This window comes from Buteo buteo, chromosome Z (assembly GCF_964188355.1).
Source record: "Buteo buteo chromosome Z, bButBut1.hap1.1, whole genome shotgun sequence".
Classification (NCBI taxonomy): domain Eukaryota; kingdom Metazoa; phylum Chordata; class Aves; order Accipitriformes; family Accipitridae; genus Buteo; species Buteo buteo.
In genome coordinates, this window is record NC_134204.1 from 41,055,308 (window position 1) to 41,080,424 (window position 25,117).

Sequence of the window (25,117 nt, forward strand, 5' to 3'; positions counted from 1 at the left end):
TGGTGTCTGCAGGGCTGTTTCTCTTAACATGTTATCATTCTTCTCTGTGCCTGCAGTTTCTGTGCTGCCACAAGTTTTTTTCCTTCTTAAATCTGTTCTCCCAGAGGCACTACCGCTGTCACTGATGGGCTCGGCCTTGGCCAGTGGCGGTACAACTTGGAGCTGGTTGGCCTTGGCTCTGTTGGACATGGGGGAAGCTTCTGGCAGCTTCTCACAGAAGCCACATGTGCAGTCCCCACCCTTGCCACACAAACCCAATACAATAATTTACACATAGGATTTGTTTTATATCTCCTGAAAGGTGTATGAGTTGAAACAGTAATGTCAAAACTGTTAGATGTTGGATAACTGAAATTAAGTAAAATAACAAATGTCCTGATAATCTCTGTAACTGTGTAATAAACAATTCTTTGTGCATAGCAAAAGATTGGATCTAAAAGCATCTGTAGCTTTGGGAAACAACACTACCCCACTCCTTGCCTTTTTGGTTAGCAGGACTGTGAATATCTAAGGGTTTTTGTTCCAGTTGCTGAACACTTCAAGGAGAGGACACAAATTTTCCCAATCTCAGACAGCTTCTTGTTCTGACCACTCCTGCTCAAGAACACCTCCTTTTCTGAAACTGTAAGTAGCTCTCATCATATGCATTTAACTGTTTGTTTACCAAGTTCAGCTCTTGACTCCTTTGTTCTTAATTCCTTAGGATTAGAGCATGAATCTTATTCATGTACAGGTGGAGGTTTAGTCCAAAGCCTGCATGAAGCTCATCCCTGCAGCAGAGGCCAATGGGAAGTCGCTGCATTGCTTAGGCCTCACCTGAGTTTTAGTCTGAACCCATGGAAAGCTTTAATCATTGTATTAGCTCAGCACCATTGGTGATTCCTTATGCTTGTAAACAATGTAAATATATGGTAGGAAACACCATGCTTCATGGAAAATGTTGGCCAAACGAGTCTTGTAGACAGGCTGTGTGCTACATAAAGCCAGCAGGACCTTTTCTGTTCAATGTCTGTTCCTGTGCAGTCAGTACCTCTGATTCTCTAAAGGCTTGGTTGTGTCGGGGTTTTTGTAGACCCCCAACTGTAGCATTGTTTTTCCCAGGGCTTGGTTTAAATTACAGCTAAGTTTTTCATTTCCATAAAGTCTGTGCCCTGTCTAATTCAGACAGGGAGAAAATTACTTTGATAGATATTATGCTATCTGTATACTCAGCTTGGTGTTTCAGCTGAGAATTCATTGTCTAAGAAAACTTTGCTGTCTGAGTTTTGGACATATTACATACAAACATGAAGTACGTTGCTCACTGTAGTCTTTTTTTTTTTTTTTTTTTGTCCTCTTGCTCCATGCAGCTTGCTCCATGGAATTTTGTGGAGGTAGGACTTAACAATAAAATGTTGGTGTCAGTCCAACACGTACATCTGGCTTGCTTAGTAAATGTGCTTCTACTGCAATAAAATAGGCAATAGGGGAAGGGAGTGGAACAAAAAAGCAAGAGAGAAACAATAGGTTGGTAGCAAGAGAACTTGAAGGAAAATTAAGGGGTCAGCAGAAAACTTTCCTGATCTAGTGGTATCTAGCCTTGAGCGTATAAAGAATGGCAAGCTTACACTGAGAACACTGTCTTGCCTTGAGCATGTTATATACTTTATTAGGTATTTTTCCTGGGTTTTTCCCCCCTCATTGTTTATCTAAAATTAAATGACAGCATTTGAGAAGACAACAGGGAAGTGATGTTCTATTTTCTTAAAAGAGCTGTCGTGTTTTAAATGTTATCATTTTTGTATTGTTCATATTTTGTAACTGACACAGAACAGGAGCATGTGATTAATCTGAAGGGCAGTTCCTCCTTAAAAACTTCTTGATCTGATTGCGGTAGCATATGGCACTTACAAGTTGTTGGGAAATCTTAAGTTTATGAAGACAATTATGGGCTCTGAACAGTTACTGTTCAGAAATAAGATCTTGGCATTACAATTAATACTACTAAGCAAATATTGGCTCGATATTCAGTGGTAGCCAACAAAGCAAGAAGGCTTTAGAGATGGTTTGGGGAGGGGAGAGGAGAGGAGAGGAGAGGAGAGGAGAGGAGAGGAGAGGAGAGGAGAGGAGAGGAGAAGAGAAGAGAAGAGAAGAGAAGAGAAGAGAAGAGAAGAGAAGAGAAGAGAAGAGAAGAGAAGAGAAGAGAAGAGAGAAGAGAAAGCAGTTTTTTTAATCCACGGTGCCCATATTCTGGACCCTACTGCAATTCTGGTTCTGTCATCTTTAAAAAACGGTGCAGCAAAATTGGCATAAGAACAATAAAGATGGCGAGATATGAAACAGCTTCCATGTAAGGGACAAAGAAATATATTTTGTTAATATGTTTAGATTGGAAAAGAGAAAAGTATGGAAGAATGTGATGGAGTGGCATAGAGAAGGTGAATAAGGAATGACTGTTTCTTTCAACATAAGAACTAGGGGTATTGTATGAAATGAGTAAGTGGAAGCTCCAAACCCAATAGAAAGAGGTACTTCTTACAAGAAGCAGTTATGCTGCAAAACTCCTTGTCACAGGATGCCATGGATGCTAGGAACTTCTGTGAGTTCAGAAAGCAACAGATTATTTTAACAGAAGCTGGTAAAAAGAAGTATATAAATGGTGACACAGAGCTGCAAATCGTTGGAAGATGGGGAAGTAGTCCACCAAGTGTTGATGTATGTTTAGTTAACATTTTTTTAATACTCATGTCATCTCTTGTCATCAGCTACTGTTGGAAACAGGCTACTTTGCTAGATGAATGTCTGCTCTGGTATAAGGATTCCTATTTTAATACCACTTTATGTTTTGTTTAAAGAAACAGATCTGCAAAGCCAGTAACGGTCACTGTGCTTTCACCTCAAGCTCTTGTTTTAGGAACTCACTTTGAAAAGTGACATGATTTTTAGGATTATTAAGTATCTCAAACTGAACTTCCAGTTGTTTAAGGTGATACATGTTCTGCAGCACTGCAAATGCACCTCTGAGAATGGAAGGATTCATTTCTGATGGGCAAACAAGTACTTCTTGTTTTTACGTTTGGCTGTCATTCATATGAGACACTTCAATTCCTGTTTTTTGTAAAAAACAAAAGGTCAGGATGATATCCTATGCAGGGAGCCCAAGAGATAACTTTTCCTGTAACAGTGATTAGCCTTTGTATTTGTTCTTTCCCAAAAGGAAGAAGGTTCAGTCAGCCATTTGGTGACACACTGTGTTGACAGAGAACTGAAAATTTACTGGAAACAACCCCCTTCAGTTTAACGTATGCATATGATTGCTTTGGTACAAAACAAGGTAAGCAACATAACTATTACTTTAAAGTGTGTCATATGTGTTTTCACTGAATTTTAGAGAAGTTTTTAAAAGAGTATAATTTTGAGGACGATGGTCTGAATGTGCCTCAGAGTTGAGAGCCCAAAGTTTTGTACAAAGATTTGCATTAGCAAATCACCTTGTGCAAGAAATGTGTCTTGCAGTGTTTGATGGAAAGTTCTGTTTCAAACTTGGATTTAATGCCACAGAAATAAACGTTACCTTGGAGTCCTAAGTTTGCCATTTACCTGTTACATTTTCAAAGACATAAAAAGTATTCCTACCTGTGTATGTTCTTGGAAGAAGAGAGTTACCAGCAAATACAGGTTTTCAGCACTTTTCACATCTGTTTTTGGCAACAATCTAGAAGCATTATAGCTTTGTTCTTTTTCCAGAGTTATTTATTAATACTTTTTAATTATGTAATATTCCTGAACATTTCTACTTGTGAAAATATTTATATTGTCTCTTCAATCAGTTACGTAACAAATAACCATAAAAGCAAAGCACTTAAAATGCATTTCTCTACAGTGGAAGTCAGACTCCCTGTCTTTCTCCAATATTAAAACAACACAATTTTGTCATGTATCTGGCTTACTTGTATGTATCTGCTAATGTGAATACAGATCAGAAATCTGTGGTTTAAGCTCTGCTCTTCTTGTAAATTTCATAGAGTCTTAACCAAAATCATGCTCTGTTAAGATAAAAATAAAGAGCAAAAAATTCAGGACATAAATTTGTTGCATAGAACTATTATGTGCATAATTTTAAAGCAATTGCACCAAGCACATGAGATGAAACACAAATTATCATAGCTATTTCAAACAGTCTCAACTAAAGTCTGGCAAGCAATTTGTAGGAAATTATGTCTTTAACAATTTTTAGTCTGCCTTATGGATTGTGGAATGTCTCACAATCTGTTGTATATCAAAAATTTCTGACAGATGTGTAAAGGTCTGTAGACTGTGGCTTTTGACTTACGAGCACAGCACTGCAAACTCAACTCTCACGGGATTGACCAGCCTAATAGTTTATGTGGTTACATATTGTTTATGTTTCTTAACCAAACAAGCAAATAGGACCAATAGTCCTTATGGTTATGCTTCTGGTAACTCATTTAGCAGTTTCCATCAATATTTCCATTAAATGCAAGCCAAAATTACTATTACAGTTTGCTAGTAAAATTGGCATAAATGTCAATCCAATTCATATTAAAATAAATGTTGAAGTGACTTGGAAGGTGGACACCACTCAAGGGAAGCCTTCCCAAGGAAGAAGTATTTAAATACAGAGGACAATCACAATCACATGTTTTTAATAATATTGAACTAAAATGTAAACACAATGGGGAAATATCTGCGTTTCTTAATGTGACTGGATAGATTGGTTTGGTAGGGAATTGTGACTTTTATTCTGATGATATTAAAAATTAATGCAATATGAATTTGTTGCATTTTGTCTTTCATCAAACTGCACTTTAGGAGAAGTATAAAAGGCAAAACACAGCTTCCTTGTATCCATATTTGTGGGGGTGGGGAGGTGGTGTTCTTTTTTTCTTTTTCCTTTTGTCTCAGTTATCTGCTCCCCTTCATGCTTTCCATCTACGTATATCTGGTTCCTCACAGTCACCCCATTCTCATTTGCTCATTGTATTTATTTTCAACTATTCTTTTAGAAATCCAATTTATGAATCCTCCTTTCAACCTTCAGTGCAGCTTATACTCCCTTTATTAACAGGAATTTTGAAATTATTTTGCTGATTCACTGTCAGTGACTAATTACAGAGAAGAAAATCTAAAAGGCACTAAAAATTTATCAGGTTTTGGTGTTGGGTTTCAGCGATTTCTCATCTTTATATGACCAGAATCTTGAAATTCTGACATGTTTCTCTGCTGTAAAATTTTTGGTAACAGCCAAAGTGAGGGGGGTGAATGAAAGGTAGGATTTAGGCAGAACTCAGTAACGGGTCATTAGAGGAAGTTTTAGGGAAGTTGGTGAAATCCTTAAAGCACCCAGAGCAGTCTTGAGGCCACATGTCTCCTGTCAACATCACTGATTTAAAAGACTTTTTGTGTAAGATAGGTAAGGACTGAACCCAGACTACTGAACTCCTGAGTGAATGCATTTGCCACATAGCATAGGTTTTTGTTGTTTGCTTTTAATGTTTTTAATTTCAGTAATAATAAATTAATTCTCTAACAACTTTTTTCACACTTTTTCGTAGACTCACAAAAAGCAAATGAGTTGTGTGTGGTTTTGTTTTGACACGCATAAAGAAAAAGGCATGATCCTTTAATGGGCAAGGGAAAAGAGTACACTGAAACTGTTCCCTACTAAAACCTGGTTACAAGTTCTCTCCACATTTCCCCCATATGCATTTCAAACTCTTGTCTTCTGCCTTAAACTGTTGTTATATTTTGTTAACTGCTGTTAACTTTAGTTGAAGCACAGTATGTCAAAGTAGGAACAGGCTTTTACCAAGAACAAATCTCCCCTCAGCCTAGGCAGCCTTTGCATTATTTCAGGAATTCAACTTTTTTTTGCCACTCGGTGTGTTAGACTCCCAGAGAGGTAATTAAAAATCCACGTGTTTAGTATGATAATTTAAAACACAGCTACTATATGGAAAAGGTATTACCACAGACTACCTGGGACATATGCCAGAAAGGCTTAAATAAGGAAAGAAATATGTATGTTTGCTCTCTTATCTCAATAGACCAACAGTAAGATTTTCTAAATTGCAAGGATCTGGATGGGAATTCAGAGAATAGGACATAATGATATACTTACCACTGTCCCCCCTGTCTCCTAGTACCTCTTTTTGTTAAGAAGGACAAAAGTTGGCTTCCTTCTCACTTATTTTGAAATAATCATCAGACCATAGTGACTGCATCAATGACCTCTTTCAAACCTATCTTTTGCTATTTTTAAATTTTGGGTTATACATTCGGCCAAGGTTTTGTCTGCTTAACCCTGAAGCAGTATGATGAAAGAAGTCATACCAGATGGAGATGTGATGCTTTAGTGCACCATTTGGGTTTGATACAAAGATTTCAAATACTCAGGTAATCTTAAAGTCCAATCTTTCTCATACTTACTGGGTTTAGGGATTGTTTTATTCAAATGTATCCATCACTTTAAAAAATTATAGTTGTTGGGTGATATAAGAGCTCTAGTGTTCATATAGCTGCCAGGTACTTGTGATTTGCCTAAGACTGACAAATGTGCATTGTGTGTGTTATCTAAAATACACACACACACACACGTATGCATACATATATAATACAATATATTTACCTTCAGGCTACTTAAAGTATGTAGAAGTGTTCTAGTTTATGCCCCCATACAGTAGTACCAGCAAACATCTAGCCAGGTACCACTGCAATGAGCTCTTTGCTGGCTTGCGGCTGGGAATGTTGATCAGCAGCCTGTGTTTCTTCATTCTGTATACAAGTATATAAAAAGAAAATACTTTCTGTTCCTGGACTGCTATCTTTCCAGAGGGTAAGCAGTGCTTTGTGTTAATGAAAAACAAAAGCATTTCAAGACTAACACATCTGAAGAGTTTAGTTCTATTACTTAATGAGAACAGAAAACATATCCATCTGGCAAAATCACCTTTACAGATATTTCTTGTGGAAGTGCTGCATTAAGTGAAAATAATTTCTCAAAGGAGAGGAAAGGCTTAACCCTGAATAATTTTTGGAGGACAGGGATTTCCATGAATTAAATTGCATGAACGTTTTGTTACAATTGGCATTCCTGAGGAATAATTCAGCATTATTTTTTATACAGGATTATATGATGTAGGATCATTGAAAGAGTGTTTTGATGTTAAAAAAACAACTTTCAGAAGGTCAGACACATACTAAAAACAGTGCATACACTAAAAACAGTACACCTACTACTTATGTGCTACAGTTTCACTGTACCTGAATACAATTTGCCCATCCAAAGAGACAACTGAATTAATAATTGGACATGCGTGTTCCATGGACAAACATAATATTACTAGTAAAAAATGGATGTCCAGTGCCATGCTGATTTTTTTTTTTTAACTGGGCATTTTTTTCAGCTGAAAAGTTTGAATTTCACATTAAACAAAGGTAAACTACCTTCAGTTTGATTTCAGCCAAAGTCATTGGCAAATGTAAATATTCAGTTTGCATGTGCATTTGTCGAAATGAGGAAAGATTTACAATCACACGTGTTAGAAGGACTGTGCTGCTGGGCATTCAAAGAAATTAAGCTGAAGAAGGAATAGAAACACAGACGTGATCAAAGTGAAGATGAAACAGCCTTATTCATACACCTAAGGGCTTCCTTCACTGTGGTTTAGTGAGAAGGGCAAGTTAGGAACTGTCTCAACCCCTTTTGTGTCTATACAGACAAACCTCTGTCTTAACTATAACTCTAAATCTCAGTCCTGAAAACTATGGCCTGAAGCTCAAGTTGCGCAGTGGAGCTGCAGTCACAGTCACTGCGTGAGTTAGCGCAGCTGCTCATTCCATCATGGTCCCTGCACACGGAAACTGCTGTTTTGCAGTGCGGTGTTTTGCAGTTGTACCACCCTGAACGCTGCAGTCCTACTGCAATAGTGCAAGCGAAGGATCCTAGTGTAATCTCCAAGATTTCAGACTAATTGAAATTGATTTGCAGTTTATTATTTAGTCACTAGATGTCTCCATGTGCTGTAAGCAAACAGAGTCTACTCTTACCGGTAAACAAAGAAGAAATCGCTAGAACTAAAGTTACGTGGGGCAGTGTTTATAGGAATATAAATGAGTTATCACTTCGTTTCCAGCTGTCTGGAATTTTCCCAAAGAAATAATTATGTTGGAAAACGCTGGCTGTATTTCCCGAACCATTTCATTGAAAGCATCTCGAATCTGATAAGGGCGCTTTTTTTTTTTTTTTTTTTTTTTTTCCCAATGAGTTTGGCCCAACCTCGATGCACTGGAAACGGTGGGAGGTCCCAAACTTAAGAGAAGCCCGTTGTCAGATCTACCTCAAAGCTGACAGCCTGGGAGCCTGAGGTGCCCTGGAGCTGTGGGTCCCCAGCAAAGGTAAGTCCTGGAACTTCACAGTCCCGCTGAGTTTCTAAACCAGGTCGACGTACTTTGCTGTGGAACAGCTGCAGGGTCTGGCTGCTTAAAATTCAGAACGTTTTGGGGTTTAGCTTGATTTTACTGCAAATCAGACTTCAAAAAAAAAAAAATCCCAGAAAGTGGAATCAGATTGTCCTCCCCGGTCGGAGGCTGCCCGGGCTACGACTCTTGTAAGTAACCCTACTCTCTATTCCCTTTCAGCCCGGTGAGCCTCGATGTAATGATAACCGCCTCGTACCTTTCTGCTTTTACTCGTGTGGCCTCTGACGGAGGCCGCCTGTCCGTCCCCGCTGCCGTGGCGGAGACCGCACGTCGGGTCCGTCTCCCCGGGGGCTCCGCCACCTGCCCCCCCACGTACACGCGGACCTCTTGTACCTCCCCTGGCAGCACCCGTGCGCTTCTGTTGTGGATTTTTTTTCTTTTTTTTTTAATTTTTAAATCGGACACGGGCATCTAAGGCTGTCTTTGGTATTTCAGCGGTATTTCAGCTTTTTTCCACCCCGCCCGGAGGAGAGCCGTGGGTCAGGGCCGGGGTGCAAAGTGCCCCCACGCCTCCTCCCTCCCCCAGCCTCAGCCCCGGGTGCTGCAGGAGGCGGCGCCCGGTCCCTTCCCTGCGGGCGGGAGGGCCGGGGCTGCTGCCCTCCCGCCGGGCCGGGCCGGGCCGGGCCGGGCGATGCAGCTCCGCGGCCGGGCCGGGCAGCGCGGCGCCAGCCGGAGCAGGGAGCGGAGCGGGGCGGGGCGCTCCCGCCTGGGGGCGGGGCGGGGCGGGGCGGTCGGTCCCGCTCCTCCCCCGGCGCGGGGGCAGGGGGCGGCACGGGAGGCGGGGCCACGGCGGCGGGGGGCGGCGGCGGGAGGCGGGACCACGGCGGCGGGGGGCGGTGGCGGGAGGCGGGGCCGCGGCGGCGGGAGGCGGGGCCGCGGCGGCGGGGCGCAGCCGCCTCCTTTCGGGGCCGGGGATCGTCGCCCCGGGGGGGCGGGCTGCGGCCGCTGCCAATTGCGTAACGGCGGCAGCCGGGGCGGGGAGCGGCGGGAGGTGGCGAGAAGCCGGGCGGCCTCCCGCCGTGTCCGGGGCGGGGAGCGCCATGCCGCCGCCCTGAGCGCGCCGCCGCGCCGGGCCCAGGTGAGTGCGCGCCCGGCCGGGGACGGCGGCGGGACGGGACGGGACGGGGCGGGACGGGGCTGCCGGCGCGGGTGAGCCGCCGGGGAGCGGGCCGGCCTGCCGCGGCTGCCCGGCCGGCCGCTGCGGCACCGGCCTCTTTTGTTCCCGGGGCCGGAGGGAGGGGAGGCGAGCGCAGGGAGAGGGGAGGAGGAGGAGAGCAGAGCAGAGGAGGGAGCGGGGGCGGCGGCGGCCGGCGGCGGGGCGGGGAGGGCCGGGCCGGCGGCGGGCGCAGCCGCGGCTGCCCGGAGGAGCCGCCCGCTCCGCCCGGCGCCGTGCGAGCGCGTCCGGGGGGCTGGGCGCGCAGGCGGCGTGTGTCTGTCCGTCCGCCCGTCCGTCCGTCCGTCCCCGGCGTGGGTCCCCGGCGTGTGCCCGTCCCCGGCGCCTCCCGCCTGGCCGGCAGGTGCGGGCTCCGCGCCCCTTCGCGGGGGCCGGTGGCAGGTGCCGCGGCGGGGTCGCGCTGGCAGGGTCTCGTCGCTTTTGTGAGCGCTCCTGGCCAGATGCTCCCGGAATCAGGCTGGCGAGCGAGGGTGGGCTCAGACCGTTGCCCCGGCCGTGACTCCGCTAGTCCGGACCTGTCCGGGTAGGCACCCCCGGGTGCCTGGGTTATTGGGGATTGCCTGCCCTGTGCCTGATCACCAGCAGCCCACTTTACTTGCCCAGAGGCATGGAAAAAAACAGAGCGGGAGCTGCCTGTCTCGACCTTCTAATAAAAGAGGGCGTGTGGTGAAGAATGCGCTACCTTTGTGCTACTTTGCAGCTTGGATGAGGGGTGTGTGCTGAAGATACTGCCCTTGTTTGTATTTTAAAAGTGAATTAGCAGCACGGATTCTTTAAAGGGGAAGAGATTTTTGTATTCCCGAGTAGCTATAAAAATGAAGTAGCGCCTGGGGCTCCACAAAGACGGTGCGATAAAGAAGATGAAGCAGTACTTCACATTTCTTGAGTGGCATCAGTCAAGTTTTGATGAATCACAGAACAAGATTTGTAACAGCTTATCTACATTACTGATGTGAAATGGCCCATGGGTAGCAGTAGGGAGGAGGGGAGGTTCATCTTTGTTCTTAGGAGTCAGTAGCTCTCGGAGGTGCTTTGTCTACGTGGATCCTGCGCACTGCCTGCATGAATGTGAAATCTTCTGCCAGATCAAGTTTGTTGGGCCTGCTCCTCTTGCTCTCTCCCTACTAATACAGCATCCAGCGGAGTGTATGCCAGGGGCTGGAGCTGGACAAAGTGTCCAGAAGAATAACAGTTTTATGTAAAGCACAAGTAATGCCCGCAGATACAAAAGAATTCAGGATGAAAAAGAAGAAAAAGCGGGGGGGGGGGGGGGGGGGGAGGGGAGACAAGAGTTCAAGAGGACTGCTGTGAGGTCCTTGGTAAAGTGAGATTGCAGAAGTGACCTCTGAAATTTAGCAGCTGATCTGAACGGTAGGCGTGGTGTGTGCTGTTTTGAGATGTGGATAGATATGTTTTTCAGTGCCGAACTGTAGGGTTTTTTAAGTATGAACGTTAACACTTTAGCCCCACACTATTTTGTGGGGAAGGTGGTGGTTAGGGTTGGCTGGAAGCTTTTAACCTGTTCATCAGACTTCCTTCTTAATTGGTGGAGACACTAAGCAGTAGAGGATGGTGACCCCTGTGTGGAAAAACTGTTGTTTTCAGCAGGCCCTGTAAAATCCACTAAAGGTTTTCCAGCTGTAACTGATCCCATGACTGGAAGAGTTACCATTTGGTGGCACAGTTCATGTTTCTTCCCAGTTGACAAATGAGGGGGTGGAGCAGGGGAACAAAAAGGTTGTTTTTCCTCTAAGGCTGAATATAAAGATAGGTACAGGACAAGGAGATCTACTAGTCCTAGAAGCTTGAAGAACAAACTGTGGACTTCCTTGGTTATTTTACAGCTTGATTTTTTTTTTAATTTTTTTTTTTTAATTCTCAGTTGATACATATTTGAATAACTTGGACTTGAAGGGAGGTTAGGGAGTTTTATTTCCTTGAGTAATGATAGGGTGCAGTGGGACAGGTGCTTTTCAGTCTCATTTAAATACTTGAAAACAACATTCTTATTGCCAAATAGATGCCTACATACCTTGGACAATCTGGACTAGAAACATTGTTTAATTACAGATAACTTATTAATTTGCTTTTAATACCAAGCACAGTCATTAACTTCCTTTATCATGTGTCCAGTACATGCAGAAAAATCTTTAATAAACAGTTTTAGCATGCTATTTTTGTGCATTTTCAAGTAAGCCAGTTCAGCTTCTTGCTGTGGAAGTCTTGTTTGCAGAAAATGAGCAGTGTTCTGCAGGTTGTTATTTTTCTTCCATGTGCGGAAAGAAAGATGGGTGTTAGAAATGTCAGCCATGTTACTCAGTGACTCATTTATGTTCATGTTACCTGTTGAGTATGAGGTAGCCCTTTGCTGCTTTCCCCCTGGGAAGGCACTGACCTGCCTCTCTGCTAGAGTCAGAGCTCCGCATCCTCTTTTTTCTGCCTTGCACAGGAGCTGGGGAGGAGGAGGAACCTGTTCCCCAGTGTTTGCTGGTGCCTGATGCTACACTACAGCCTCCACAGCTGTAGAGGAACACCCCTGTCACCCCCACCCACAGCTAAAGGTGCTCCTCAGCTGATGGGCCACATCATGCATCTCTGCAAGGAAACTTGTTCCACAGTGCTTGTGGCGACTCTGTTCTTCACTTTCCGCGTGCTTGCACCAGTGATTTAAGCACTGCTGATGGAAATTAGTGGGGAAAATATGGTCTAGTAAATCTCATTTTCTGTAGGAGCATAGTCTGAAGTATACCCGTAAAGTTCATTCTTTGCATTAGCAAGGCAGTTCTATAAAATCACCTAAAGTATACATCAAAACGTGATTAAAATCTGTATTGTAAATTACACTTTCTTGTTTGGAATCCAATCATGATTAGACTTGATCCATTCTCAGCTTATTTTAACTAAAAAATATTTAACTACTGATTTAACGGAGATGTTTTTGGCAAGACAAATGGGAGTGAATTGTTTGTAGATGTGGGTGTAGAAACGTACAGAAATATTTTCTTGGAATAGTAATACTGAGAAAGGAAGTGGTAAGGGAGTAGAAAACTACATACCTTGAAGAAAGATGTGAGGGAGAGAAGTGATGTATTTGCCAATATGGAAAGGAAATACTGAAGACATTAAAGAGTGCATACTTTAGAACATGTAACTCATTTTATTCCTTTGTTGTGAAGTAGGTTAACAAAAGAGAATATACTAGTAGCTTTTCTATCTTTTTGGTGCATGGGATTAAGGAGAAGGGGAAAAAAACCCAAAACCTAACAACACAGAAGAGTAGTGCAGTCATCCAAAATGACTAGCTATACCTGGCAGGATATTGCAGGGCTTGGCTGTTGGGTGCAAAGTTCTTGGAGTTTCCTAGAAAGGAATTTACCACAGTAATCCAAAATATGAATGGAGCCACTAGCTCAGCAGAATCCATTACTTAATGGTGGATTAGAAGGTTTTGTTTTGCTTTTTGAAGATTTGCTTCTGTTTTGAGATATCCCAAATATGCTGTTTGTGATTTTTATAAAAGGGAAATGATGGAAGATGTTTTTTTCTCTTCTAAAATTGTGCAAGAGTTTTATGCCGTGTAAGTTAAATCACTGTATGTTATTCACCAGGCTTTCGACTCGCATAGTTCTGTGATTCCTGTGATACCTTAGAGCCATTGGGGATGTTGGCATTCATACAGTCAAGTTATCCTGCGTTAGCTTAGCTGTAGGAACTTTTCACAAGACTCTTACTTTTAAGGCTTTCTGCTCTCACTGTTTTTGCTGGTATGCACCCTACCCTTCTGCTGGAGGCTACCGATCCTACAGCAAAATGAAAACTGCTCCTATGTTCCAGCTACTGTGTGTTGGTCCAGCACGTTAATTTAGGCCATCAGGTAGAGGTGTATTTTGTGCTGATAATGTCAACAGACAATTGCAGTGGCTGAGCTGAGGGGGGATTTGGCCCTTAAAGGAGGCGGTGATTTTTGGAAAAGTGGCAGCAGAAGACAACAGCTAAAAGAGATCTTAAAGCACAGTAGAAGAATGGCCACATCCTATCAGACAAACTGTCCTTCCAGACAATTACCCAGTGTCTGACAGTGATGAGTAATAGATGTCTGGTAAAGTTACTACATAATGATACTTCTGCTTCCAGCCTCCAACAGCCTACAGCTCAAGGACTTCCTAAGCTCAAGGCAGTATTATTTATGCAACAATCCTCTACTGACTTCTGTTCTGTGACCTTGTTGCTATTTGAACCTACATAAACTCTTGAAGTCCATAGCATCCAGCACTGAGTCAGGTTCAGAAACCTCTTTATGTCTGCCTTTTTTTTTTTTTTTTTTTTTTCCCCCTTGGAAGAGATATGAACAGTCATTGCATTCTCAGCGCTACTTCTGACTGTATGGACCTGTGTCATATATCCTCTCTCTTAGTCATCCTTATCCAGGATGAAGAATCCTTTAGGGGTTCAAACACCTAAGAGTCGCTGATGTCACAGCTGTTTGCTCAGTGGATGTGATTTGGAGCCCTTAGCTTAATTATCTTTTAATGCAAACTCATTTAACTTGGCTCATGCAAATGAAAGACAACTCTAAAAGAATGTGGGTGTGCAGCTAGCAACTCAGCTTCTCAGGCAGCATTGCTTGCTTCGTGGCTGATTGACAGCTAAAAACTGTAGAGACAATCTTTCAAGTAAGCAGAATAAGGGGTAGCATATTATTTACTGAAATTTGAGTGGGACTGAAAAAAGTTATAAGGATTTGAGGGCTTTACCTGAGAGGAAAACCAGGATAGGTAAAAAGAACCAGGATGAAGAAGAAAGAAATGCAGATACTGATATGGAAGAGAGTATGTTATGCTACTGATTTGTGCTTTAAATATAATTTAAATATGACAAACTACTGATTATTATGTGATTCTATCAATACACTCAGGAGTTTCTTGGAGTATTTATGCTTATGCCTGTTGACTAAAGCTAAATATGGCATCTGACTCTTGCCCACTGCCTGTTACATTCTGTACTGTCATATATGCTTATAATCTATGGGATCTCTTCCAATTTAGTAAGAAGAAAAGAGGTATCTAATCTCACCTTCCTCCTCTTGAATGGATTGCAGGCCAGATCTCTGTTTCATCAGTGATTCAAGGTAGTGCCAGAACTGAACTTCACTTCTCTGAATTGTGTTACCATTACATAGAGAATTTTTCTTCAGTGAGTCCTAAGCTGTAGCTGTTTTGGATGGGATTTGTGTTCTTCTAGGGACTGCATCTGTAAGTACCACTTCTTCTTATCATCAGTATGAGAAGTAGTTTAAAAAAATTTTTTTCCTGTTTTTAGGGTTTTTTTTCCCTACCATCTTCTTCAGCTTCTCTAAGATGAATGCTGCAAATCCGTTATTTTCACGTGGAAGCTGTTGACTTAAACAGAGCTATTTATTTGCTTAAAAGTAGGCTTGTACTCAGATGCACCGCTGAGCTGAGGGAGACCAAAGTGTTCTGTAAACTAACCCTCACAATGTCCCTGTGAGGCTAGTGACCGTTTTTTTTCTCATGTTACAGGCTTGGGGCCCAAACAAGCTGTGACTCATGCAGCAAACTAATGGCAGATGCGTGATGAAAATGCAAGTTTCCACTCTTGATCTCTTATGCAAGTTATTAAATCTTTCGTTTCTGAAAATGAGAGAAACAGTAAAAATTATTCCATTTGTGCTGCCTATTTCAGCACACGTGCTGCATTTCCTGGTGTGCTCTCTTGGATCCTCTGTACTTAAGTCATTGGTCAATTCACTTGTATGCAAAGAAACAAATGGTGTCTGAATAATTTCCTCAAACAGAACATGCTATTGTTTTAACAATGAATGAAAACCAGAATAGAGTTCCCCAATTTCTTAAGTGACTTATAAAGAATAACTGTGTCAAAAAGAAACAAAGGGGAAAAAATTTGAAGTCACGGAAAGTGTCAGGCATCATTGTAGATACACAGACAACAGTTGGATGCTATGGCTTCTGGCTTATGTTTCTTTGTTTCAATGGGCAAGATCCAAAGATGTTACAAACATGTTAGAGCAGACTGAAAATAGAAGTGTCTTGAGGTCAGTTCAGAACACTTGAATGCTTGCAGGATAATGTTTGGTGTCCAGGAATTGGAAAAGACCAACATGTCCCTGCAGTTTCTGCAGTAAGCCGCATCTCTGCAGAAGAACTATGAAAATACCTAAATTTTGTACGTGAACTTTCTGAAAAGTTGGATTTTTTCGTCTGCTGCATCAAATGCTTTCCTGACAGTTATGTAAGTGAAACCAAAGGATCACTGCAGAGTTCATTCACACAAACTGTGGGTGAAGGACAAAAGCCCAGTTGTCATTGGAGAGGGGAAACGTGTTCCTTGTACAAAATTCCACTTTGCCTGTGATCTTTCAGCCTCATCCTTAATGGAGATCTACCAAATGCCTTCAGAAGAGGCTAGGAACTAAATTCATGGCTCTCCAGTATGCTGTAAGCCATGAACCTGAGAGTGGGTTTGCTTGATGTGCTGTTATTTCATACTTTTTCCCACAGACAAACTTATATTACACAGACTACAAATTACCCGTCTCCTTCTCTTGGGAAGCAGTCTTCTCGCCATCCTCTCCCCTCCCACTCCAGTGTCCTTTCTAATCCATAGATAATAACTATATTGTTTCGTATATCGCCTAAACATACGTAATTAAACTTCACCTACTTCTATATAGGTTTGAAATTTGCTTCTGACCTGGAGAGAGACTTGTGTGCTCAAAAGATTTCATTAGACCAGCTGATGAAGATTACTTCTATCTACAGACCCTGTTTTATACTATAAATATTATGCATGCTTGGACTTCGGTCTCTTGTTCTGTGGTACTTTGCAAAGACTTGTTTTAGGAAATGTGGTCCTCAGCTCAAGTAGTTTCCACTGGTTGTATATCATGCAATTTCATGCTTTTTCTGTGTGCCAAAAAATTCAGTAAAAATTAATAGTTGCTACACAGGAAATTCAGAAAATCTGGTGCAATAAAGCTTTGTCCAAAATAAGTTATATAATTCTCACTGTGTTTCTCTCTCTCTCACTGACTGTTGCTGTTTGTCCTCTGATTTTCTTCTGAAACTGCTGGGCAAGGGGGTGGCATGCACCAAACAGCATATGTGATGGAATATCTCTAGAGTTTTTACACTTTGTTTAAGTCAGCTGGGATTTTTTAAGCTGTTATAAACATTGTTGTGATTTCCAACAGTTATTTAACTGTGTTAATGTGTTTTACTGTGCACATATTCTTTCCAACTTTTGCACATGCGGGTGGAAAAGTAGGTTCCTACAAACATGCTGTCTGTTATCATAGTGAATAGGTGTAATTTCAAAACAAGGCAGTGGAAGAAAATGCAGAACCAGACAGCAAAGCATGTGGGCACCCCATGTGTCCACTGGGAACCATTAATTTTCTTAATGGTGAGGTTAAGATTTGTTGAACTGGGGACTTCTAAGGCACTTTAAACATTGTCCTGAAGTTAGTATCTCCACTGTAGTTGACCAGCTTGGAGGCTTGTGAAGGTGTGCATGTCTACTTCTGCTCAGTAACTGTAGCTACTTAGGAGCTTTTTAATACTGGCTTCTTGTCCCTTTCCTTTCTCTTTTGGATTTCTCACTGCCCTTTGATCTCATACCAGAAAAGTGCCTGTGCCAGGAAAGCAGCAGTAGCCAATGTGGTGCTGTATTACATGGGGAAATATTTTTCTTGATGTGTGTGGTTTTCCCCCACCCTTCCTCAGTCTTTTCCTTGCTGGCAATTATGTATTCTGAGATTAAATGGCGTGGTAATAGGTCAGCACTACAGCTGGTGGTGTTTGATAACCCAGAGCAACAGAAGTAGGATTTCTTCTAGTATCTCTTGTTTTATTTTTAAGACCTCTGAACTATGCATCGTTAAAATATGCTTTAAGGGAAGCATTAATTTCTTTGTACTGTATGGAAGTAAGCATACTTTGCTTACAAAATTTTGAGAAGGGGCAAGGGTGCAGGAGTTTTCTGGTGCATTTGACATGTTTTGTTATACTAAGCATTTGACAGGGGAAAAATGTGAAAGATCTTGGTATATTTCTCATGTTTTGGGTGGTGTCAGGTGATGTTTTGAATTGCCTTATGAAAGAATCCAATTCCTTTCCAGGAAACCAGCCCCAAACGGAGTAACAGATAAGCATGCCACTTGCTTATGAGCACACACTTGCATCTCAGGAGATTCAGATGTTATCCCTTGGTTGTACAGTGCATATGTGTTTTTGATTTCTGCCAGTGTAGAGCAATGTGGGCTTGTATGAGTGGGTAGTAGTGGCACAAGTTAAAAGTGATGAAGGAGTACGTGAGGAGACTGGAGATGTTGCAGCTTGTTAGTGGCTCATTGCTGTCTGCCTGCTGGGTTTTGCTGTCCACACAGCTCAGATGCTCTGTTGGCAGAGGCAGACTTGCAGGTAATCACTGTTTTTACTTAGATGCTGTGCAAAATAAACTTTAGTTTTTTTAAGGTGGTTTAAGCTGAGTTGGCTGATATGATGAGTATGAGAAGTACTTGCTTGCTTATGTTGCAGGAAGGTGTGCATAAGCAGAAATCTGAATTGTGTGGAGTAGCCCGGCTCTTGCAAAAGAGTAAGATGCAAATAGTGTAGCCTTCCAGCAGACAGGTGGTAACAAGTACATAGTGGGCTGAAGCATCTGAGGTGCTCTAGCTGAATCTGTGTGTTGGAAGCATCCCTGGTTCTGGTGGGCTGGCAGCACATACTTACATGTGGCCCTGACTAAAAGCTGTGGTGAATAATGGATTTGAAAATACTGCATAATATCCTGTTGAAGGCTGAAGGGCGAGAAATTAGGGAATACTCACATAGCAGCCTGCCTGAATGACATGGTAAATAACAGATTTGTACAGATTGAATGCTGTATGACTGTTAGGTAAGGTAATTGTTGTATAATGTGCAAGAACTTGACTTTTACTGAAATCACTCTGAAGAAATCTGTGAAGTAAAGTACAATTGTAAAAGTGGTGGTGTTCTTGTCTAGCACTGCACCATCAGGAGGAGGAGATGCCCAGATCATGAGCTCTTTTAGGAGACCTCATACTTCTGTGGGTTTAGGAGATCCTGGTGACTGGAGCCAGTCTTCTCTGGTGTTTTTAACTGCAAATGTTCTCTTGGGGCCTTTGATCTCAGCTTTTTTGCCTTTTTAAAGGAACACAGCATAGGCACAGGTCAAAGGGAAATGGCAAACTTGGGTGGAGAAAGAAAAAGCGTTACATGGAAAAATTCAGGTGCATGGGAACTTACAAGGAAATGTGGTATTTAAATAGTTAAACAGATTTCCACCACCCCCACCTCCACCTCCTGCATGTTACTCAAACTATATTTGTGCAACCAAATAACCTCACTCTCTAGGGCATAACTGGCCATATAGCCAATTACTACACTTGCATTTGCATGGTGCTATCTGCAGACTTACACAGAGTGGAAATAAACAAGTCAATAATTTCAATCAGATTAGCAATGTGTCTTAATTTTAAAGAAAAGCCAGTAGTTGTTCTACAGGATAGAAAAGATCCTTCTTTCAGCCAGAGAATTTCAAATAACACAGGAAGAGGGAAGGAAGTATTGAATTTGTTACTCCTGTTGTAATGGAAAACTATATAGTAAATCTCTTGAATGTGCTAAGTATCTCCTTATGGCTTTGTTTCATTATTTTTATTTTGTAATGGGTAAGACAGTGATTCTGCAGTCTCTTTTCCACCTGTCCTTGGGGTGACTTGTGTTTGTGCTTGAGTGGGACAGTTGGAAAACTTCTACAGTTTGCAAAATGAGGCTTGCAAACAATGCTTTGTACAAAACAAAATATGCTTGAAATATGACACAAGTGTTTTCGATGTCTGTTGTAATGAATGACTTTTTTCTTTAAAGGTCTAACAGTACTTTAAGAGGCCTTAGGCAAAATTGTGGTAAAATTATTTTGTAAAAGTAAGTTAACTTTTGCTTAACCATTGTGGATTTAGTTGATGTAGCTGAGCAATTAACAAACTTACTAACTCTTCGTATCACATTATAATGAACACTCTGTAGTCATTTTGTCAGTGTGATAGATAAATGCTGCATCTAAAAACTTTTTAACCAAGTTTTAGGAGTTGGGGGTCCAAACCATAAAAAAAAGTCAATGCTGGATCAGATTTCTTTGAATTTTCAGTCAGAAAGATACTGAAGTATTTGTTTCAACTAGACATATATACTGCCTTTGAATTAGTTGAAAAGCTTCTCTACTCAGCTTTTAACACCACTTCTAAAACATAGAAATGATTGAGTTTTCACTGCTGAAAGATGACTAGTTGAGTGTAAAAGCACATGTGGTGAAAGCAAGCTGTTGCACAGTGTTCATAACACATTGGGCAGTTAAGTCTGAGAGCAGAGGATTAGATTTAGGAAATAGTTTTTCAAAGAACAGAAAGGAGGATGGTGAAAATCAGTTTGCTACAACGAACAGGTGTCAGAAACACTGCTGGAGGACTTGGCATAATTTTTGCACTCTGGGATGGCTACTCCAGTTAATATTTCAGTGCCTTTATCGTCATTGTGCATACATCTGGAGATGCATTGTCTCCCATGAAAGGGTAATCCAGCCTGTTCAATAATAGCAACTCTTTTGCCTTGAAACAGTGGAGTATCAGATTTTGCAGCGTGCGAGACAAAAGGCTCCTTTGCTACTTCTCAGAATAAGATTACAGTTGTCATGTTTCTCCTTCACCAGTGTGCCTGGCACTTCAGAGCATAGCTCAGACTTCCCTTTGTTAATGGAAGAGAAAGAGGATCTTTATGCTTTTCTGTTATTGGTCGTTTTTTATTTTTGTAATTCATTTTGCTATTTAATACACATGACTTCTGCCTAAATCCCCTTCAGGATTTGGTTTAGAAAGTTAGGTTTCAGTTAACTGAAACTTGAGCAGCCTTCTCAAAATCAATCCCAAAGAAATTTTAATAAAAAAAATAAATAAAATTTTGCCAGCTTGCTGAATACTCCATATGATACAATACAGTTGACCAGAAAGCCTAAGAAAATGGTCAAATGCAGTTTTGTGTCTCTTAAAGGAAACCAGAAAAGCATGGTGGGTTAGAACTGTTGGTGAGGACAGGCCAGGCAGTAATGTTTTTGGTAAGCTTTTCTCATTGATTGCTTCAGAAAAAGATGGAAACAATACTAATAACTGAAATAAAAGTAGCACTCGCTTCTGGGTGATAGGTGCAGAGATCTGGAGCAGTCATGTTGCTTCCAGGCTTTGTGTCCAAACACAGGCATCTCAGCAACAAGAAAAAACATGAAGTTTGCTGAACAAGATACAGATGACTTTCTTACAGGACCATTCCTGATGCATCTTTACTAGCAACCAAATCTTGCTGTGAGTAAATTAAGAGTTTGTGGGTTCAGCTAATTAAAAGTGTTGACTAAGTTGCATCAGCGTGAATGTAAATAAAGTAGTGTTTGGTAGTTTACATATTAAATTTAAATGCTTTTTACTGCTTCCAGTGTGGGAGGAAGGCTTGTCTCTTTCAGCTTCTTTTCCATATAGGAAAACAATGAGGAGTTTGTTCAGCCTCTGCAGTGCAGAAGAAATACATTTAGGCATTCTTTGCATAACTGTGGGGAAGAAGGGGTTGCTAGCTTTCTCATTGTTCAGCTCGTTTCTTAATCACATAATAGAAGTTAACTGTGAAAACACTCTGTGAAAAATACCTAGTGGAACTACAAAGAAGTAGTCTGTGCTGTACCGTGTTCCCATACCAGATGCTTTTAAGTTTAATTTTGTTGAAGATACATATACAGTATTGTTTCAAGCTGTTACACCATGGCAAATGACCAGTAGCAACTGAGTGACTGATACTTTGTACATAGCCACAGTTTCAGTGGCTGTTCTCCTTAAGAAGGCATGTGGCTTAAAATTGCATTTTCGTTTGTTTGTTTCTTTTTTTTCTTTTATGTATTGTACTCTGTATTCTGAAAGCCTGTTATTTTTTCCCTGTCTGTGTCCGTGTTCCAGTGACTTTATAACATGCAAGACACTGATGCCAGGGGGAGCTCCCCTGCTTTCCTCCAGCCTCAGAACGGGAGCAGTCACAGGTCTTCTGGGTACATCCCGGGGAGAATTGCCCCTCTCCGTCCCCCGCCACCTTCGCAGAGCCATGCTGCAGCTGAATTTACTTCTGCGAGACAAGAAGCCCGGACAAGACTCCCATCCTTACCAGTGGATCAGCACCGCCGCCAGGCAGAAGCCAACAGGCACAAAAATACTCTCATTTGCTTTGCCATTTCTAGCCTTTCACTTTTTGTTGCACTGGGGATTTTTTTGGGAATAGCTTCAAAATATGCTCCAGATGGTAAGTTCTTTTGCAAACAAGATCATCCTAGAAGTTACGGTCCCTGGGAACCCAATTGAATAATTCAGCATCAGGATTAGTGTTAAAAGTTAAATGCAAAAATAGAACGCTTACTGCAGTTTTAACATGGGGGGAAGCAGTGTGTGGGCACTAAGATCGGCTCTTTTTTCTGTTATCAGTGTCATTTTTATGTTTTTACTGTGAATGATTTGATTTACTTACATGAAGCAAAAAGGCATAGCAGTAAATAAAGACTACTGGTGAGGGGGCAAGAAGCATGAATGTTGTATAAGTGTAATTATTTTTGCCTGCAGAAGAAGCTGTCTGGTATGTTCACAAAGTGCAGACAAAATTAAATCCTGTCTGTTTAAGCAGTAACTAAGGAAGGTAGTAGAAGAATGTTCGAGTAAAATAATTTTAAAATTTGCAAGAATTTATACTGACAGTATGTGTTTGCTTTGTTTATACACAAATTCGGCAGGGACCTTTTCAATCTATTAGCACTGATTTTTCTTTAGCTCATCTTAGAAAACTGGGCAACTTTCATGGAATTTGGAAAATGTCTCAAATAAAGCATGAACAGGTGATATGATTAACTGCTGGTTGCTAAGTATACATCCCTCTGGCCAAATACTGCTAGGAGTTGCTGTAAGGTACAGTTGCTAAAGGTTGTTAGTATAGTTTGGAGCATGGGTTTGGTTTTTGTTTTAGTTTGGGGTTTTTTTTGAGGCAGAAATCAGGTTTCTAAAAGCTAAAGAGGGTTTTGAATTGAAACTGTTGGCTATTGTAACACAGTAGACTTAGACTCCTCAGTGGCTTTTGGCAGTAACTCAAAAGATTCAGTTTCCAAAGTCAATGCAACACAGGCTAAATAAACTAGATAATCAACTGAAGATTTCAGATGACAGTGCAGAATGAATGCACACATCTGACCGGAGCACTCTTGGTTGTGGCTTGCTGAGATCTCTTCTTGGGTGATGTCACTGAGTTTTCCTAATAATAATGAAGGAAAACAAATAAACAAAAAAACCTGAGGGACTAGTAAATGGAAAGTTACTGCTGTGTTGTGATCCACATCACTGGTAATGGGTACATATCTGCAGTAAGTACTTTGGTTACAGCCAAGTTCAAGAGAAGGCTGAAAGGTGACTTAGGCAGTTGACCCTGAGAAGTACTTTGCAGAGGGGAAAAACCTTTCTGCTTTGATACCAAGATTTTAACTTTTAATTAACTAAAAGTTGTAGATTTTGATGATGGTTTTAGTAGAAGTATGGTGTTATTGTGTGCTGTGGGATACATAAAATAATAGTCCCTTTGTGCTTTAAAAGCCAGTAATGTGAAGGAGATGGCTTGCCTTTTTTAAAAATGTTAAGTGGTTTTGGAATGGTTTTGCTTCATCTGCCGTAGCTCATTCCAGAGGCATTGAGTTGTGCAGATTTATTGCACTGAATGCACGGTCAGCACGTGGTTGATCGATCACCAGGGATACCGAGGATGTTGCAGGAAGAGTTGCTGTGATTTAGTACACAGGCTTTTTTTTTGTCTACAGTAATGACTTACATAAGGGCTAAGGAGTAACCTAAGGTCGTGACTGCTTTCCTTCAACATCCCACTACTTCTTGATGGAAGTCCAGGCCAGTTTTCAGTACTAATTGTTGCATTGTGTCTTTCTGAAGTTCCCTTCCTTTATCCTTCTAAAAAAACTGAACATGCACCCATACAATCCTTTGGAAACCCCCTGTGGTGGTTTAAGCCCAGCTGGCAACAAAACACCACGAGGCTGCTTGCTCACTCCCTCCTCCCCCCTGGTGGGTTGGGAAGGAGAAAATATAAAGAACAGCTCGTGAGTTGGCACAAGGACAGGGAGGGATCACTCACCACTTATGGTCATGGGCAAAAGACAGACTTGACTTGGGGAAGAAACAAAATCGATTTAATTTACTACCAATCAAATCAAAACAAGGATACTGAGAAGTAAACCCAAACCTTAGAACACCTTCCCCCCACTCCTCCCTCCTTCCCGGCTCAGCTCCACTCCCGGTTTTCTCTCCCTCCTTCCCCCAGCAGCGCAGGGGGACGGGGAATGGGGGCTGGGGACAGTTCATCACACCTTGTCTCTGCCGCTCCTTCCTCCTCAGAGGGAGGACTCCTCACTCTTCCCCTGCTCCACCGTGGGGTGCCTCCCACAAGAGACAGTTCTCCACGAACTTCTCCAGTGTGGGTCCCTTCTGTGGGCTGCAGTCCTTCAGGCACAGACTGCTCCACATGGGCTTTCCCACGGAGTTATGGCCATCTTGGGGGGCATCTGACTGCTCCGGCATGGGGTCCTCCCCGGGCTGCAGGTGGGCCTCCGCTCCCCCGCTCCCCTCCGTGGGCTGGGGGACACAGCCTGCCGTCTCACCAGGGCTGCAGGGGCATCCCCTCCTCCCCCGCTCCTCCTCCCCTCCTGCCGCACTGACTTCGGTGTCTGCAGAGGGGTTCCTCTCACATCCCGATCCCCCCACTCACGGCAGGTTCCCCCTCTTAAACCTGTTCTCCCAGAGGCGCTACCACTGTTTCTGATGGGCTTAACCGTGGCCAGAGACGGGTCCAACCTGGAGCCAGGGAAGCTTCTAGCAGCTTCTCACAGGAGCCACCCCTGCAGCCCCTCCACTGCTACCAAAACCCCACCACACAAACCCAATACACCCTGACACAAGAGAAACTCCTACAGACACCAAGGAAAGTCTGGCCGAAATTTTAATCTTGCAGTATTGTTGCAGCAGCTCCCCAAAAGTTTCCTGACAGGCTGAAAGGTTAATATGCTCAGCTCCAACCTAGCACATGCGGTACTGCAGCCAAGGACACCAGTTCCAGCTAGGTGTGTTCTTCTTAAGGGCTAATTGGAAATCCATATTGTCAGTACTTGTAATGGCTGTTTAAAAGGCAGTGAAGGGAATGTGAGACTTAGTAGTAATTGTGTGTAAATCCTAAACCTCCAGCATACCTTCCCCAAAGGGAAAATGATACTTGTCTGCATTTCTGTTCCTGCCTGTCAGCTGGTTTCTTTTTTCCTCCTTGCTTTTATCTT

At 42.4% G+C, this 25,117-nt stretch overlaps 1 protein-coding gene across 5 annotated transcripts in view; it reads left to right on the forward strand.

Moving 5' to 3' along the window:
- The window catches only part of CEMIP2 (cell migration inducing hyaluronidase 2), a 61,225-nt gene continuing 36,108 nt past the window's right edge, over nt 1-25,117 (forward strand). For 2 of the 5 annotated variants that reach the window (XR_012649079.1, XM_075021216.1), the window contains exons 1-2: nt 9,377-9,559; nt 21,711-22,047. Coding sequence is in view for 4 of the 5 variants with exons in the window: in XM_075021216.1 (XP_074877317.1) it covers nt 21,723-22,047 (325 nt within the window). In the remaining variant the exon portion in view is untranslated. Of the gene's footprint in view, nt 3,314-7,577; nt 8,398-9,376; nt 9,560-21,710; nt 22,048-25,117 lie in introns of those variants that run through there. The other 3 variants (XM_075021215.1, XM_075021213.1, XM_075021212.1) reach the window with 3 other exon arrangements.